The sequence below is a fragment of the Anser cygnoides genome, chromosome 1 (assembly GCF_040182565.1).
Source record: "Anser cygnoides isolate HZ-2024a breed goose chromosome 1, Taihu_goose_T2T_genome, whole genome shotgun sequence".
NCBI lineage: Eukaryota > Metazoa > Chordata > Aves > Anseriformes > Anatidae > Anser > Anser cygnoides.
Genome location: NC_089873.1, coordinates 57990264 through 58006723, shown reverse-complemented (window position 1 = coordinate 58006723; position 16460 = coordinate 57990264). Strand labels below are relative to the sequence as shown.

General features: G+C 42.8%; 1 protein-coding gene across 1 annotated transcript in view; it reads right to left on the bottom strand.

Annotated features, from left to right (window-relative positions):
• Nucleotides 1-1378: 1378 nt before the first annotated feature.
• The window catches only part of SYN3 (synapsin III), a 234639-nt gene continuing 219557 nt past the window's right edge, over nt 1379-16460 (bottom strand). The window contains exons 13-16 of the mRNA XM_066996909.1: nt 12384-12518; nt 7531-7615; nt 6402-6699; nt 1379-4844 (exon numbers count right to left, since the gene is read on the bottom strand). Coding sequence (XP_066853010.1) covers nt 4712-4844; nt 6402-6699; nt 7531-7615; nt 12384-12518 — 651 coding nt within the window. The 3' untranslated portion in view covers nt 1379-4711. The remainder of the gene's footprint in view (nt 4845-6401; nt 6700-7530; nt 7616-12383; nt 12519-16460) is intronic.

The following is a 16460-nucleotide window of genomic DNA, read 5'->3' as shown; positions in this document are numbered from 1 at the left end:
TTTTTTTTTCCTTTTTAAGATGGATTGATCTCTGTTTCTGAAAATGTAAATGGTACTGACGACTGTTGTAACAGCTGATATTATTTTCTACAATCTTTCTGGAATTCAAAGAAGGGAAATGGATTACATTTCCGATTAAATACGAGCTGTTTTATCAGTAACACTTATGTGCTTTTTCAGGTGGTATTTCAGTGATTCATCTTGTTTTGTATAAAATCAGCTGACTTCAGTATGGTCAGAAAGTTTTGTTATTAACTCCCACGGGAGTAAAATATAATACTTTTATTTTGCTCTCAAAAGTTGCATTTCCTTTTTTTCCCCTCTCCTACTTCACAGCTACAGCATACCAGTGCAAATCCTGCCCTTATCAAACACTGAAGAATAAGTATCTATAGAGTCTGGGGGGCAGTGGTTCCCATTTGATGCCAAGTCTAGCCTTAATTTTTAACATTTTCCTAAAGTAGTTGAATTTTCTTTTTCCAATGGGTTTTTCACTTAAGTGAAGTGCACAGTCAAACGTCTTGGAGCTAACAGTGATTCTTTATCTTCCACTGACTATAAGAAAGAAAACGGATGTCTACGCTGTGGATCTTGCACCATTTTGTCCTTGTGCTGAATACTTCAGAAACACATATGTTAAATTCAGATAAGGTCACACAATTTTAACTGATAAAATGTTTTGTAACTTATTCTTCACTTTTTTTCAAGCTATTTCTGGGGACAATGATCTTTGTGTGTGACAGATTAATTTTGTGGTAGCAAAGGTACTTGTTACTAATGCCTTGATGATATCCACATTGCTCACTCTGCGGGCATGCTTCTTGCTGCTGTGGAGTTCAGCCCTCTGCCACGAAGACAACCTGGTCATTTGTCTCCCAGGCTTATGCCACAGGTTCTGTTTATCCTGGATTTTGTCATTTGGACGTTTGTTTGTGAAGAAATGAACTCAACATTATTACAGATACGCCAATGAGTGACCTGAAGATATTCCTTCCTTTTCTTCTTTGTTCCTTCACACTGTGGTGAAGGCATCGTGAGCCAAAGAGAAAGGAATCTGACTTATCCTGAACTGTTGAGTTCCCTTAATTCATAAAGCAGTACATGAAATACTATGTGAATATCTCAGGACCAGCAGTATAAAATGAGAAGAATACAGGAAATATGTGAAAACCGGCTACTTATTTTTGTTATTTGGAAGCTTCTAAGACAGGTGTATGTGTCATTGCTGTTTGCAAACTACAGAAGAGACGCCACAAAAGGTGAAGTGCCTTAAGGTGGCCCCTGTTCCTTACCTGTACTGTTCATCTGTATCCAGTGCTGTATGGTTGCTACTAACATTCATTTGGAAATTGGAAACTATTATTTTTTTCTCTATTTATTGTTTTACCTTCATCCTAAAACTTAAGACAAATGTATTAAAAAAAAAGAAAAGGGTATATGCAAGGTATAAGGTCCTATGTACCTGTCTGTGATCAGTGAAAGAGAAGAAGGTACAGCTGCAGTTACTGGAGCAGGACTGCTATTCTGAGCCCTAGCTTTATACAAGATGTTTAATTGCATGAGAACGTGGGTTACATTCCTCTTGAAATACCTCACCTAGATATTACAAGAAGGTCAAGATGTTTCTTGGTATGTATCTAAACAGCAAAATCTAAAATCATTTTCCAGGTGGTGGATATGAGTGGGTGTCTTAGCTGTGTCCCAGCTTCTTGGGCTGAATCCAAACACACACATCTATTCATGTTTCCTGGCTTCCATGTGAAGAAAATTAAAGCATGCAGGACAAGAAGGAGACCCAGTGTGCTCTGACCAGGTGTTCAGTTTTCACAGCTGTGAGAAAGACCCCAAGGCATGCTGTGGGGCATGTCTGTCCTGTGATTTAAATATAACTTCACCAACTTCTATCTTGCCTTTTTAACTGTACTTAACTCCAGCTGTTATATTTAGGTACCTAAATAGTTGGGTATACCTTAGTTCACGACTCATAAAATGGAGGATATAATCCTTGCATTTCCTCTCTCTGTTGCGTTGTTAGGTTGTAGGGATTTTGGAATAGAAACCCTGCATCGGAAGTGATAACCTGCACATACAATGGTGCGTTTGCGAATCATCTGTTAGCCACAATATCTAGTTTGTAGTTTGAAGTGTACTGTTAGAACATTTATAAGGCACAGTACAGAGTTTCATCATTTTAACTCAGGACATCAGCTCAGTATGTTCATTAAAGCACTCTTGTGGACAGAACTGAAAATGCTTTTTAGGAACTATAGGAATAGGCAGGATAAGCTGATACTGCCTGTTGCTTTTACTCATTTCTGCAAGCTGGAGCTAGGAGGAGGGGAGATCCCAGCCTGTTTGCTTGTCCCTTGAAAGATGACAGTTGGGAGCTGCAGGCAGGTCTGGGATTGCAGCTGGGCATCAAACCACATTGCTATCCTGTTGCAGTGGTCAGCTGTAGGACAGCCCTGCTGTGTTCAAGTGCAGCACCAGCAAATGATTCCACTGCTGTGGTTTCAGTGAGTAACTGGGGTCATTTTAAGGGGCCATGCCTTACTAGTCGGTAGTCACTTCATTTTTGTATAGGTTGTATTGGTAAGAGACACGTAAAAAGATTTGATAGAACAGTTGAGGATTCTGGCAGTAAACTTCTGTATCTGTCTTTGCGTCTCTGGTGACTGTGTAGTAGGGAAAGGCATAAGCTATGCTGAGGGAAGCGTTACAGAAGGAAATCCTCTCCCACCAGGGTTGTGTTACCTCTTCTCCATATAGCGGAGCCTGTTAATCTGCTATTGTTCTTGCTAGTGGGACAGTGTTTGCTCAAGGTCATTTGTCACTCTTTTATTGCTCCTGGAGACTGCAGAACAGCAGGGTCTGTTTTCTTTCTCAGGCAATGACATGTATTAATGATGCAACATTGTAAACTGCTTAGCAAACCTGGAAGGACAACGTAGAGCTGAAAAAAAAAAGGTAAATCATTAGGGGATAGGGTGATTCTTTAATTCGAAATGTGAGGTATAAATCATTGGTTCAGATGAGTCTCTCGAGAGCCTTCCAAGCTGGAAAAGCTATGCAGTTACTTGCCTGAAAGTGCACAGGTCACAAAAGCTGTTACATATGTACAGGCCTGCTCAGGGGTTGGTCATGCTAGGTCCAGGTGACTGCATTGGATGTAGATGTTCGTTACAGGTGCTGTGCAGGAAGGAATAGCTTGTTTGGCTTCATTCCCACCAGTGAATCGTGAGATCCAAAATGGCAACTATTGCTGTTGGTTTTGCTGATTTGAGGACCTCTCTCTTCAAGTGATAGCAAAAATCTGTGCCATTGACTCAAACATTTTTAGCTTACTGACCTCCCTTCCTCCCTTGGTATTCCTAAGAGCAACTGATGTGAAGTTGCAAAGGAAAGCATAAAGCCAGAAGTCTGGCCTTCAAGCTGCACGCATGATTTGTGACTCAAGCACTTGACAAAACTTGAGGAAAACCACAGCCAGCAAAGATCTCTCTCTGTCTTCTCTGGAAGATTGTTACCTGCTTGGGGCAATTGCATACGTGCCTTCCCATTGCTTGGTGTCTCTGGATGGAGCCCAGCTCATCTTATTTCGAAATGACAGTTTTCCTGTTCTATCACAGGTCTGTCACCTTGATTCATTTTGCACTCGCCCCAGTCAATGGGAGTTCGAGGAGCAAGACAGGATTTCACTCCATCTCTCTGTCCGATCTGTATTATGGAACACTCAGCACACAAGTGTGTGCACTTCATCAGCTCTGCTATTAATTAACCATGTTCCTGGGGGATACCCTTAGCCAGATGTGACCAAGTCACCAAAGTGCTTGGAGTTTAGCTGGGTTTTGTCTGAAATTTGTGTGAACTGTGGATATGAGCTCTCTAGTGTTTCCAGGGGCAGGGAAAGAAGTGTTTTTTTTCCCCTGTTTTTTTCTTGTGGAAGGCCCATTTCTCAGGTTATTTTTGAGCTAAGGCTACAGGGTTAGAACATGACGTTTTTCTCTCAGAACTCAGGAATCACGTGCTGGGGACTTAAATGCAAGGCATGAAACAGACATTTTAACTGCTATGAGCAGAGTGATCTGGAACAAACCAGCAGTTCATCTGGATGACCTGCTCATGTGATCTTCGGTGTTTACTGATGCCTGGTACTGTATTTAACTTGAATGTGTAATTTTACTCAGAAAAGTGACTTTTAGTAAAGTTGGTATGAAGTTCCACAGTTCACTGTGTTTCCATGCTCAGGCATGCTCACTTTATCAGTCAATGAATATGTGCTTCTGTCTTTGCACATCTGTTTCTGAAATAAGCCTGTTTTCTTTTATCTTAGCCTCAACAAGGATTCTGTAATTGGAAGTTAGCAATTGTATGGACTACATACAAACCAAAATAAAATCTAGTTTGCACTGTAATAACTGTTGGCTACACAGGGGTTAGCAGGAGTAAAATTTGATTTACAACTCAGTCATTTGAACATACATGATTCTGATTATGCACAAAAAACAATGAAATAGTGCCACTTTTATACAGTCACTTTTCAGGCCGTTATTAGAATATTTTCTTTGTATTAAAACAACTGTTGTTTTCTAAATTCCTTTTACCCAGGTATTAGCTGTAAATTGCTGGGTGCCACTGAGTATATTCCAGGATGACATTGGGTATATGAAGAGTGAAGGCTGACCAAAGCACGGATCCAGCTGCAGGGTTGTTAATCAGAAAACAGGCTAGCAAATGATTTCCTCAGGTTGCGGATGGTCTCAGCTTTTGCTTCATCTTCGTTGGGGTTTCCCCGCTGAGATGATTCAGATACGCTGAAGGTGTTTGTCAGGGACTGCGACTTGCTGAAATGGAAAACAGAGTTGACACTGAGACTCAGCAGGAGAAGGTAGTTATTCAAAGCTGGTTACTGATGCTTTGTGCTCCGTCACAATTACATTCAAGGAAAAAAGAAGTAAGGAAAGAGAATCTCCATATGCTAAGACATCCAGGATTTGGGGGGTATAGGAGGAATGAGGGATGGGCAAGTGGATCTAATCTAATATCACAGTCCATACTAGTAACTGTTTATGAAGTCATATGATTAAAAATATGCAATTGCAATTCTTGGTGCTACTGTTGTGACAAACATTGAAGTCATTTCACTGTTAATACAAAATAATGGATTCCTACTGAGGATCACCTTCAATCAGCCACATCATGCATGGCGATCCTTTGATTTCAAATGTAGAGCACAAGGTGTTGGACAAAGTGGTAGCCATGTCCCCTGCAATGTGTGCTGTTGCCTGTCCTCCCTGGCACGTCTGCTCTGACTATCAGCTGTGTTATGCAGGTCTTTTGGTTGGCCTCAGTGCTCCTGCTGGGTGTATACTCTCTAGTGTTTTAGTTCAGATCAGGACTGTACTTTTCAAATAGATCTCCCAATTTTCCCCACTACCATGCTTTGTCACTGAGTGTGGTTTCTCCTTGTCAGTAATGGGAATTCAGCACAAGACCAGAATCTGAATTAACGTTCATGAAATACGTATTGTGTGGAGATGGCATCCTTAGCGCCAACATTTTGATCTGTAAGTCCATTGCTCTTAGTTTGCCTTGCTAATTGTTGACATTATCACTGAAAGCACATTCCGGAACGTCACTCCTCTGCTCTGTCTAGAAGCTGTCTTACCATTTCTAGTTTATATTTTGCTCAGGCCTGTTCTTGCCAATTTGCCCTTGTGTCAGCTTTGTCAACATCAAACATTTTATCGCCAAGCTTCTCTGCCATGGTGCCAGCCAGATACACTCCACCAACAGTGGCTACTAAATATGCACAACAATTCAGTGGTGTGTTCTGTTCCAGCAGAGCGCTTAAACATATAGTCACCATCTAGACTTCTATGTGTGTGAGTAGTGCCACTTTCATTCCCCCCACCCCCTTTGTTAGCAATTGCAAAAAATTGCCCAGTAAAGAACCTTGTGTGGCTCCTGCATCCAAAGAGTAGTGAAGGAATTACTCTTGTCAAGCTTTCTGGTCAATAATGTGCTGCTTACAGTCTGTAAGGATAAGGATTATATACCCTGCTGAGAAGGAAGTAGCTGCATCGACACGACTGGGGTAGAGCACATATTTAACAATGAGCACATAAACAAGAGGAAGAATGTGAAATCTTCGAGATGTAACCTACAATTTGTTCTTCCTGACAACAGTTCAATGGCCTGAGTTGTGCCCAGGCTCTTTTACCTCTGAAGTCACTCACACCTGTCCAGGCCTTTGTCCCTGGGGACTGCTGCCTGACAACAGGCGATAAGTTCTTCAAGCCAGCTTAGGATACTTTTTTTGATAGACTTATTCTACTATCTACAGATAATAGTGATATACAGATAATAGTGATAATACAGACCATTAACTGAGCACCTACTTCAGATGCGGGTGTGGGTTGGCTTGCTGCTTGGACGTTTCAGTGGGGCTTGGCTGGCTAGGAGCCCGGCCTTGAGCAGGGGGTCTGGGCTGCTGTGGTGGGAACACGCCTGCCTTGGAAGCCTGGACTGGAGAGGACCCAGTTGCTGATCGGACTTGCTGTGGAGATCCAGGTGACCTTTGCTGCTGAGGTGAAGTGGACAGGGGACTCTGGGGCTGCTGTCCTTGAGGAGAGAGCCGTTGCTGTGGAGGTGCGTTTGTCCGTGGAGGCTGAGACGCCTGAGGCTGGCGTGGCCCACCTGAAAGGGACATGTGCATATAAGCATGAGGAAGGTCACGTTGTGGAAAACAAGCAAGTATCTATATGGAGGAGTGGGTTTTGCTAAAGGGAGAGACTATTCAGACTACTTTTATGCAAAAAGATAAGGGAAATCCTCTTTTATAAGTCTAACACTGGTCTCATGCCCATGTCTCTGGAGTTTTTTTGGTCCATTTCTCTGCCTCTTCAAAGAAGCCCTGCCGCTCCCCCCAAAGGAAGTTATTTCAATGTGCTGTACTTTTCCATGTAACTAATACTTCTTATTTTTGTCAAGTGCTTCCTGCATTTAGAAAGAAGAGTCACTGGAATACCAGCTCTAAAGGAAATAAAAGCTGAATCTGCAGGTTTGGGTCAACAGTCCCTTCATGAGAAAAGCAATTTGATGTAAAAAAACTGTGCGCCCTACTACTATCTGAGCATCTGTTCCAGCATTATCAGCAGGTGGCTTTAGCAATATTGGTAGCAGACCCTCAAATCTTGCTATCCCTTCTTAATAGTTGTTGCTGTTACAGCTCTGTGCAAACACAAATACACTCTGTGCCCCAAATCCTGCTCCAGTGCCATTTCAAGTGGCCTTTCTTTGCTGAGCCAAGTCCTAATAGAGTTATCAGCTGGATCTGTATTGAATTTTCAGCCCACTTTGGGAGCTGATATGGAATTTTACAGTAGCTGCTTTAAAAGTACACTGAATTTGCTTCCTGCTTATCAGTGAATTGGGACTATGACCGAAACCTTTATCCTGAGAGTGTTTATTTAGAAGGCAAACTGATGTCTCACAGTCCATGCTGTCATGGGTCCCAAACAACTGTACCTTGTGGAGGAGGCCGCGGCTGACACAGTTGTGCGAGCTGAGGTCCAGGCTGAGTTTTCACTGACTGAGGCTGAACTTGTGGAGGCTAGAGGGAAGAAAAAGCCATTCCTGTTAATACAGAGTCCCCAAAGAGAAGCCCAGAGGTAATATAGGAGCAGTGGAGTCCTGAAGTGTTCCTTAAATACACACACACAGCATCTGGCTGGTAATTTTCAAGGGACTGAAATTGAGAGCTAAGTAATAAGGAGCATATAAATTGTTTGTTCACAGGGAATAACGGTGAAGTTACAGCTCATAATGTTTTTTAGGTAATCAGGGATTGCCAAATTTATCAGGCCCAAGGGATCTCTTAGTCCCATCTCCCATTTTGGACAGTTGCCAGCACCAGATGTTCCAAAGGAAGGAGGGATGAACCATGGAAATGTCTATGGAGTAATCATCTTTTTACCCTGAGGGGTCTCATCTTGATTGCTCGTAAGTAAGGACCAGCTCAAACCCTGGAACATAAAGTTTATGATCTGCTCCACAAAATCTTTGCAACAGTTCCATGTATTTTTTTTTTATATTGTCACTCAGACCATTTCAATCTTACAACCCTCCCCACTTCTTAACTCCATTACTTTGAGTTTGAGAATAGTTCTCACAACCTACCTTTGCTAGGCCATTCATTATTTTGCAGAGTTTTACTGCCCTCACTCCCATTCATGTCCTCTCTAAAACCAACAGGTTGAATCCCTTTGGTCCCTCCACGGGAATGTTTCCAGGCTCCTAATCATTTTCATCACCCACTTCTCTTTCCTGGCCTTGTGATCCTTTCTGCAGCTGCCCAAAGCGGGTCTGCTTATGTTATTCCAGATGAAGCAGTATCTTGGTTTCTCTGTATACATCACCAACTCATTCCTTGTGCATCCAAATTCCCTGCTTCTCCCTTGTCAACACAACCATAGGCTGAGCAATGGTTTTCGTTAGTCTGTTTGCAACAATGTCTTTCTTAAGAGGAACGGTTAGCAGGACTTACAAGGTATATATACAGTTTATGTTCTCCCTCTCTCTACCCCAGTTTAGCTTACTTTTCAGTCTTCAGTACAGTTTGCTGTTGTGGTGACTTAACATACATAGCTCTCTCAGAAGTTCTTCGCTGACATCCCTGGTCCTGACTAACCCAAATAAGTTGGTGCCATCTGCACTTTCTTCTCTCTCACTGTTTACTCTTTCTGACAGATATTTTAATAAGCAGATTAAGCAAAACAGAATTGTTGCACAGAGGGCTTGTCCAAGGTTAACAAAAGTCTGAGTAAGCCTATTGCACAAAATTGTTTATGAAAGAGCAAGGGAAGTTGGAGACAGATAGACTGGTATGTGCTGGATTATTTATATGGAGAACACAATGATAAAGGGGTTGTTGAAGCTCCTGGAAGGTCAGGAGAACGAGCTAAATGATTCTGGAAATGGGAAGAAATGTTTCATAGCTGGAAGCACTGAAATGAGTTTCAACTGACTAACATAAATGCGATGATGTTGTCAGCCAATCTTGTACACGATGTATCTCTGACAAGCTAAATGGATGGGGAGGAAAACCTAGGAATTTTCCATTCCATAGCTTCTAGTCCTACATAGCTTGGGACATTAAAATGTTGCCTTGGTGTTGCAGGAAATACACTGGAAATAACATAAAACATCCTGATTAGATCAGCCAAAGAAAGGGAATAAGATCTCATACTGACCTCTGTTGCCTCTGCCCACAGCCAACCCAAGGCTTCTCAAAGATGAAGGCAATGCAATTTTGAGGTGGAGAGTTGCAGGAGTGATGGCCACCCAATGTCCTTGGCTGTTTGCAAGATTTAACATCTGTCATATCTGTGTCTTCATCTGAGGCATCTGCTTCACAATGAAACTTTGCCTTCTAGACCCCCTCTGCTTGCTTTTTTGATAGCTCTTGTCTGCTACCTTCCCTGAGGCTTTGTGACAGTCTAGCAACATTATTTTGGCTGATTGCCTGCTGTCTACCACTTTATGAACAAACTCTTAAAGAGCTGATGGACAAAGAATTGAAAGGAAGATTAATGGGACGTTTTTCTTTGAAAAAAAATTGTGGTGGATGCTCTTAAGCCATGGCTCTGTTGGTTTATTAGTCTTCTGTATTATTCTTTAAATTAATTGTTGAGATCATTTGTAAGGTCCACGACTTCCTTACGTACATTTTTCTACGTTAGTCTTATAGCCATTTTAAACACAAATTTTGTATTTGTTATACACCAATCCTCTGGAGCAATAACTGTTTCTAATGAAATTGCACTTTTTTTCTTGGCAGCTGAGTCACTTCCTAAATTCACGTCATTGGATGTAGCCAGCTGGGTCTGGGGGCTTAATAATAAAAATATCAGATATTTTAATCACTGCTTTTGCTCTCTGCCCTGCATGCCTGACTGGGAAAATCTATGTAAGATATCACCAATTTAATCACTGCTTTTGCTCTCTGCCCTGCATGCCTGACTGGGAAAATCTATGTATGATTTAAGAAGTTCTCCATTTTCAGCAATTAAATTCACTGGAGTCCCAACACTGTCTCTGTTGTCTTCCCTTTCTCCCTTAATATTGGATGATCCATAGAGCTCACCAGTGCTTTGGTGAGGTTCTGTCTTCTGCTGAACTCAGAGAATTTGTTTCACTCTTTCCTCTATCTGATCTTTAAAATAAAATTTTATCCTTTTTAAGTTTCCTTTTATTACTTGTGTGTTTGTATGCATAAACGATTTGTGTGCATAAACATCTTTTAAAATGTCAGATTTCCAAATTTGGAAGATTTTTTTCTGTTTGTCTTGAATGTCTTCTTTCACTTTGCGACTTAACCCTAGAAGTTTATTTCTTGCATTTCTCGTTTAGGAGCAGATCAGAAATGTATATATGCATTCAGAAAAACAGTGTTCTCTTAAATAGCATCCATAAAGCTCGACTTCTAATACTAGGGAGCTTCTGAATAATTTTCTCATCTTACTAAAAGCACATTTCCTAACTGTTTGTGCCATATCATGACTTTTTGATACCATCCCAAGGAAAGCAAACCTAGTACTACTTGTTCCCTTTCTGAAGTTGTACCTGGGTGTTTCAGAAGGCTAGGTCAAGCTGTTGTTTCCTATTACACTTGGATTTCACGGTTCCCAGAAGCAGTCACCTAAAAAGATGCAAAACTCTCTTTGACTTACTGTCCCACTGTGTTACTTGACTTACTTGATAGCTGTATCTCATTTTATTATGACTTGTTGCTTCTTCCATTTCTGTCAAGGCTGTGCACTCAATTTCTTAATTTCTCAGTTTTTCTTATCCAGAAACTTACAGAGATAGCCACAATAATATGCATAGTTATTCTATGCATACCCGTAGGATAGCCAAAGACTCATATTTCTATGTATTCAATACTGCTGCCTTCATATTCAGAATTGTTATTTTTCTTGTTTCTGTGGAAGTCTTCATCTGTAGTTCTATAACTATGTGTTATAGCATTACAGTAGCAATTGTAGCTTGTGCAGTTTCTCCAATGTTTGCTGTACCAAGGTCTTTCTCTATCGTAAAACACTCTAGTTAACACAGTTGTGGGTTTAATTTTCTTGATTTTGAATACAGATATTTGTGTCCTTGTTGAGAAACCTTTTCTCATTTAAATCTTCTATTTGACATCTTATGCTTCCAAGACCATTTGTTTTGTTCTCCTTTGACTCTGTTTTAGTTCTGTTGCAATCCATTCCAGTCCTGTATGTCTTTGTTACAGATATAGACAACATATGCATCTGTCCATGTTCTTCTCAGTTTCTGCAGGCTTCCCCTTTGCTCTTAGTTTATACACTCTTTATCTTGGTTATTTCAGAGGTCAGTTGTTGATTTCACTTTGGCCAGAGTAAATCCTATCCATTCTGTATGCCTTTCGCTGTCCCAAAGCATTTTTAGCGTCTATTAAAGGTTCCCCTCACCCTATCTAAAGTTTGCTTTGGATTTACTCTGAAGGCACTGCATGCTGGGGACCTGGTTTAGCGGGGAGTAGGCTGTCATAAAACAGAGGCAGAGAGCCACAGAGTCCTTCCTCTCACTTTATCTCTTGAGTGGAAATGGAAACTTTTCCAGTGTGTTGCAGTCAGTATTATCACTCAGCCTGATTACTCTTCTGTCCTTTCTTTTGTACAGATTTCTGTTGTCCTCAACCTTTCCTGCTTGGCTCCCTGCTAGACACTGAAAGAGGTAATAGCGCGTACAGTCTGGGAATGAATGTGCTATGAGGAGTGCGAAGGGGTCAGCTTAAATGGAAAAATGACAGGTTGTTATAGGAATTCAGCAGTAGTCAGGCCTCCTACTGATAAAGTGGGTAAAGGGCATCTCCAAAGAAGCAAGGCTGCATTGAGAAATGAAACAAGTCTTGGTGGAAATTCCCACTCTCCTCTTTGGGAAGCACAGATTTTCACCAGAGATGCAAAAACTGGAATGAAACCTATCCTGAGGACTGGTGTTAAATGGAGGTGAAGCTGGGATTTACAAGCACCTCTAGAAATGCTGTCTGCAATATGAATCTAAAATAGGATTTGATTTAGCAAGGCAGAATGCCTAGGTGTGTGGCCCACACTACCCATGCAATATCACAGTTACATGGAAGGAGAGGGCAGGAGACTGAGCCGTTTCTTAGGGCACCCACTGCAAAGGTCTGCAAGAGACTTCTCTGGAAGAGCAGGAGTCAATCTATCTAATACACTCTGGTATGGGACTGTTCATCTCCATGAGATGTCTGACTGCCTGCCATTTACAGGGAGAAGAGAGAGAAAAAGAGTTCAGGAAAACAGCTTGGCCAAAAGATCTATATTCTGTCATACCCAAGGCCTCAGTGGTGATGGGGTAGATCCAGCAGTGGTGACAAGCTGAGTCATTTTGGAAACAACCAGATCGGCTATAAGCTGTCTGTCCTCTTCCACATGCTCCCCAATCAGGGGCATCGAGCTGTCCATCACCTGCCACAAGAAAGAAAAACAGCAGTTAATAAAGAGGTTTCCTGGTGGCAGATGCTTGTTTCAACTCACCTTTTATGCTAACCTGCTTTGTGTCCCCACATCCTTGTCAACACAACTAGTCCGAAGTCCCCTCCATGCTGAAACATGCTAGGGTGGGATTTCACTTAGGTTTTTTTTGGAAACAGCATGTGCTTCCTCCACTCCCCATCTTCCATTTACAACTTGGAAGCCAACCCAAGGCTTCTGGTGGCTGAAGGTTTTCTAAATCAAGCAAACACAAGCTTGGTTCTTCCTGAGGAGATGCCTCTCGTGGATGAGGTCTCTCTGGCATTGTGCTACAGCGTTTTGGGATGACACTGCAGCAGAAAGGGACACAGGCAGACACAGGAGAATGGAAACAAAATGTACTGAAGTCTGAGGGGATGAAGGCAACAGGGACTGGAGGAAAGCAGGAAACATTTGGGATTAATCAACACAGAGCACTGCACCCTGAGAGGGGAAATAAACACCACAGATGCATAATGAATAGGATGTCACCAAAACAACAGCACCCAATGCAGAAAAGTAAACTTATTCTCTGTTTGTCTTCTTGATATTACTGTAATATGACTGTTTTCCAACACGTACCACAACTGCTGGAGAAAGTTGGGAAGCAAGACTGTGGAGATGGGGGAAAGAGAGTTGTCAAAGGGTCTTTGAGGTAAGAAATGTTCTGGCAACAACAATAATAAGGAAAGCATAGCAGATCCTCAGCTGCGTAGCAGCTCTAAACGTCTTTTTCAGCAGTTCATCATAAATCAAGTGCTTCACAAACAACAGAATCCCACAGGAAGAACTGTGCTGTGATGGAGTTAAGATTCAGCTGGAGTAAATATAATTGTACCAAAATAACAGGGTTGGAAGAGTTTATTTTATTTTGCTTTGATTTTTAAACCAAACATTAAAAACCCTGGAAATGCAGAGTTAAAGATTGCATTGCTCAAGAAAGGCACTGACTCACGCTCAGATAACAAATTGGAAGTGCGCTCCGCCCTGGCAAGGCTGCGAGAGTCTATTTGAGTGAAATGGAAAGTTTCATGCATTTTGTTTAGAGGTAGAGGAAATCAGTGAGGTGAGTTCACCGAGTTTGTATTCTAGTCTGTTCTTGTAGAATAACTATTCGTTTGGGTTCATTTCTATAGGTGTCTCACACAAACACTGGAGAAGCCACCTAGAAGTTTTAACTGGGAATTCACGTGAAGAGTGAGTTGGCACCTACATCCATGGCTACTTGGCCTAGGGTGTGAATGAAGGAGGTTAGAAAAACAGATGGAAGTGCTCAGCTAAATGCACCAAGTGGCTTTTCATTCCTCTGTCCACTCTCTGTAAAAAAATTAGGAGATAGGGAAAGATGTTCTGCAGAGGTGTCAGCGATAAGCCAGGGTGGTGGGGAACGGCCAGTTCCCCTCCGCGTCTCATACACAGGGACTCCTGGGGGCCCTCTGGCAGCTTGTTTCACAGGTCGCCCTCCCTTAACCCCCCCCTTAAAAGCATTCCCACTTCATTTGGCAATTCCAGTTCGTGTGTGAGGTAAGAGGTCTTGGCTCCCTGCAATGCACCGTGCGAGGGACGTGTCCGGCCACTAGATGATGCCGTTACCCTGCTGACAGGCCCAGCCTCGCTCGGCGGCTCCGTGACCCTCCCTGGGATACAGCTCAGTTCAAAACACCCAAATCAGATTAAAAACCCTCGTTTCCCCACCTTAAGAACTGCTTTTCCCTATTTCTGTGGCAGCAGTAGCTGGAGCAGAAGGGGAAGGGGTTGCCCAGGGAGGCGGTGGAGTCACCGTCCCTGGGGGTGTTCAAGGAAAGGTTGGACGTGGTGCTTGGGGACATGGTTTAGTGGGTGACATTGGTGGTAGGGTGAGGGTTGGACCAGATGATCTTGGAGGTCTTTTCCAACCCTAATGATTCTGTGAAGATGATGCTGTTTAATAAAACAGAGGCACCAGGGGGAACGAACCCTGGAGCAGGTCTTGCCTGAGGCAGTGAAGACACACCAGGGATCAGTACTTCTGTGAAGGGCCTGGCAGGGGTGTGAGTTGTGGGAGACCACCAGTATGGGACTGAGCAACCACACGCGTAAGGGAAGGCCTTTGAAAATGGCGGTGATTTCACTGAGCAAAATGACACAGCTGGTTGCCACTGAAGCGGAAAGGAGCACGAGATGTCACCTTGCATGTCCTCTGGGAAAGGCGAATTGCTCTGCACCTGGGCAGCCACGAATGCTAGCGCTGGAAGGAATACAGGAATCACAGATAGATTGCACTCATCCCTTCCCGAGGAGATCACAGACCAGCCATGTGAGACAAGAGGACGTCGGCACATGTGGTCCCGGCCTTTGTAGCAGCCCAAGGTCAGTAGCTGCTCCTGAGGCAGCTGCTGTCGCCTGATAAGGTGTATGGGGGGGAGCGGAAAGCAGCAGGGCAAAGAAGAGACTCTGGAAAACCCCCTGCGCCGATCTGACGCTGAGGCCTGAAGGCTGGGCTTGTTATTCCATGCTCTGGTGCGCAGGAGTGTTAGGTGATTTTTTAGGGAAGGAAGGAAGGACACAGATGATTAGACATATCCGAAGGACTGATAAGGCAGTGGTGAGGGGATGGGCAGGGCTCCTCACGGGGCAGCAGGGAGTGTGTCTAGTAACACAGCTTGACTACATGGCAGGTAGGGCTTAGTTGATCCAGGAGGAAGAATAAATCAAAAGGATTATTTTACTTGCTCCCCACCTGCTCCATATTTATCAGTACAGAAGAGGTGTGGCAAAGGGCTACATTATGAAAAAAGGGCCAAGGGAGAGATTATTAAACCATACACACTGCTGAGCTCTTTTGAGAATCTGGCTGCTAACAGCGGTACCTAACTTGTGCTATTTTGAGGACCTGGCCTTCTGAATATTCATGCTGAATATTCTTTTAAAGTGGCAAAGTTCTTTAAAGCAGAGGAAAAAGAAGAACCAGCATTTGCCGTCAAATTCACAGCTGTTTTAATAGTACGAAATCAGTAGATTTTAGCTTTGAATACGAGCCATGAACATGGTGCGTAAGTGTGCTAGTGCTTTGAGGGGCAGAAAGGTAGTAGGTCCTGTTATCTGCTATGGGAAAAGAAAAGAAGGTGAAGTTCACATGGCAGCAAACACCATAAGTGAAAGATTATTCTTGTCCTGTGCTGATAACTCATCTTTTTAAATCTGATTTTGTTTGCAACAAACCACTGTGCTAAATTGGAGTTCATAGAACTGCCCATCACTACTTCTGCAATTCTCTCCTAGAGAACTGCTTTGCACTGTGAAAATTAATTACTGCCTGCAATTGCATTGTGCAGATTCCTTATTTGTTCAGTCCATTTAGGTGTGCTTTCTTGTAAAATGTCACAGCATACTGTTCCTTCTCACCAAGAAAAATACAACTGTCGCACAGTCAAAAACTTTTTTTCCTCCAGTATCAAAAGAAAAAAGCAAAGTAAAGGATCAGTTTCAGACCAAGAAAAGTACCCCAGGAAGTAGGCTGGAGACACTTAATTAATTGTCAACATCTCTCTCCGATCTGCATAAAGTAGAAAAGGTGCCTGTTTGGCTTTGTTTTGCTCTTTGTATTGCATTACTCTATTCCTTTCCTGTCAGTGTCCGTCAGCCTGGCATCTGAATGCCTGCTCGATGTTGGTACACCAGACCTACTCAATTAGGTTCTACACTGGCATAATTCAGCATGATCCATCTGAGGCTGATGTGTTTCTTCTGATTTGTATCACATTAGATCCGTTGTTTTTTACCTTGGAGAGAGGGGGTTATTAGTGTGCATTTCCCTCTGCGTGCAGCCTGGTGAGGGCTGTTAGCGTATGGCCGTGCTTTTCATGCAGTCACTCAGACAGGGGCAGATGTGAAAAACCAGAGGTATATCCTGACAGA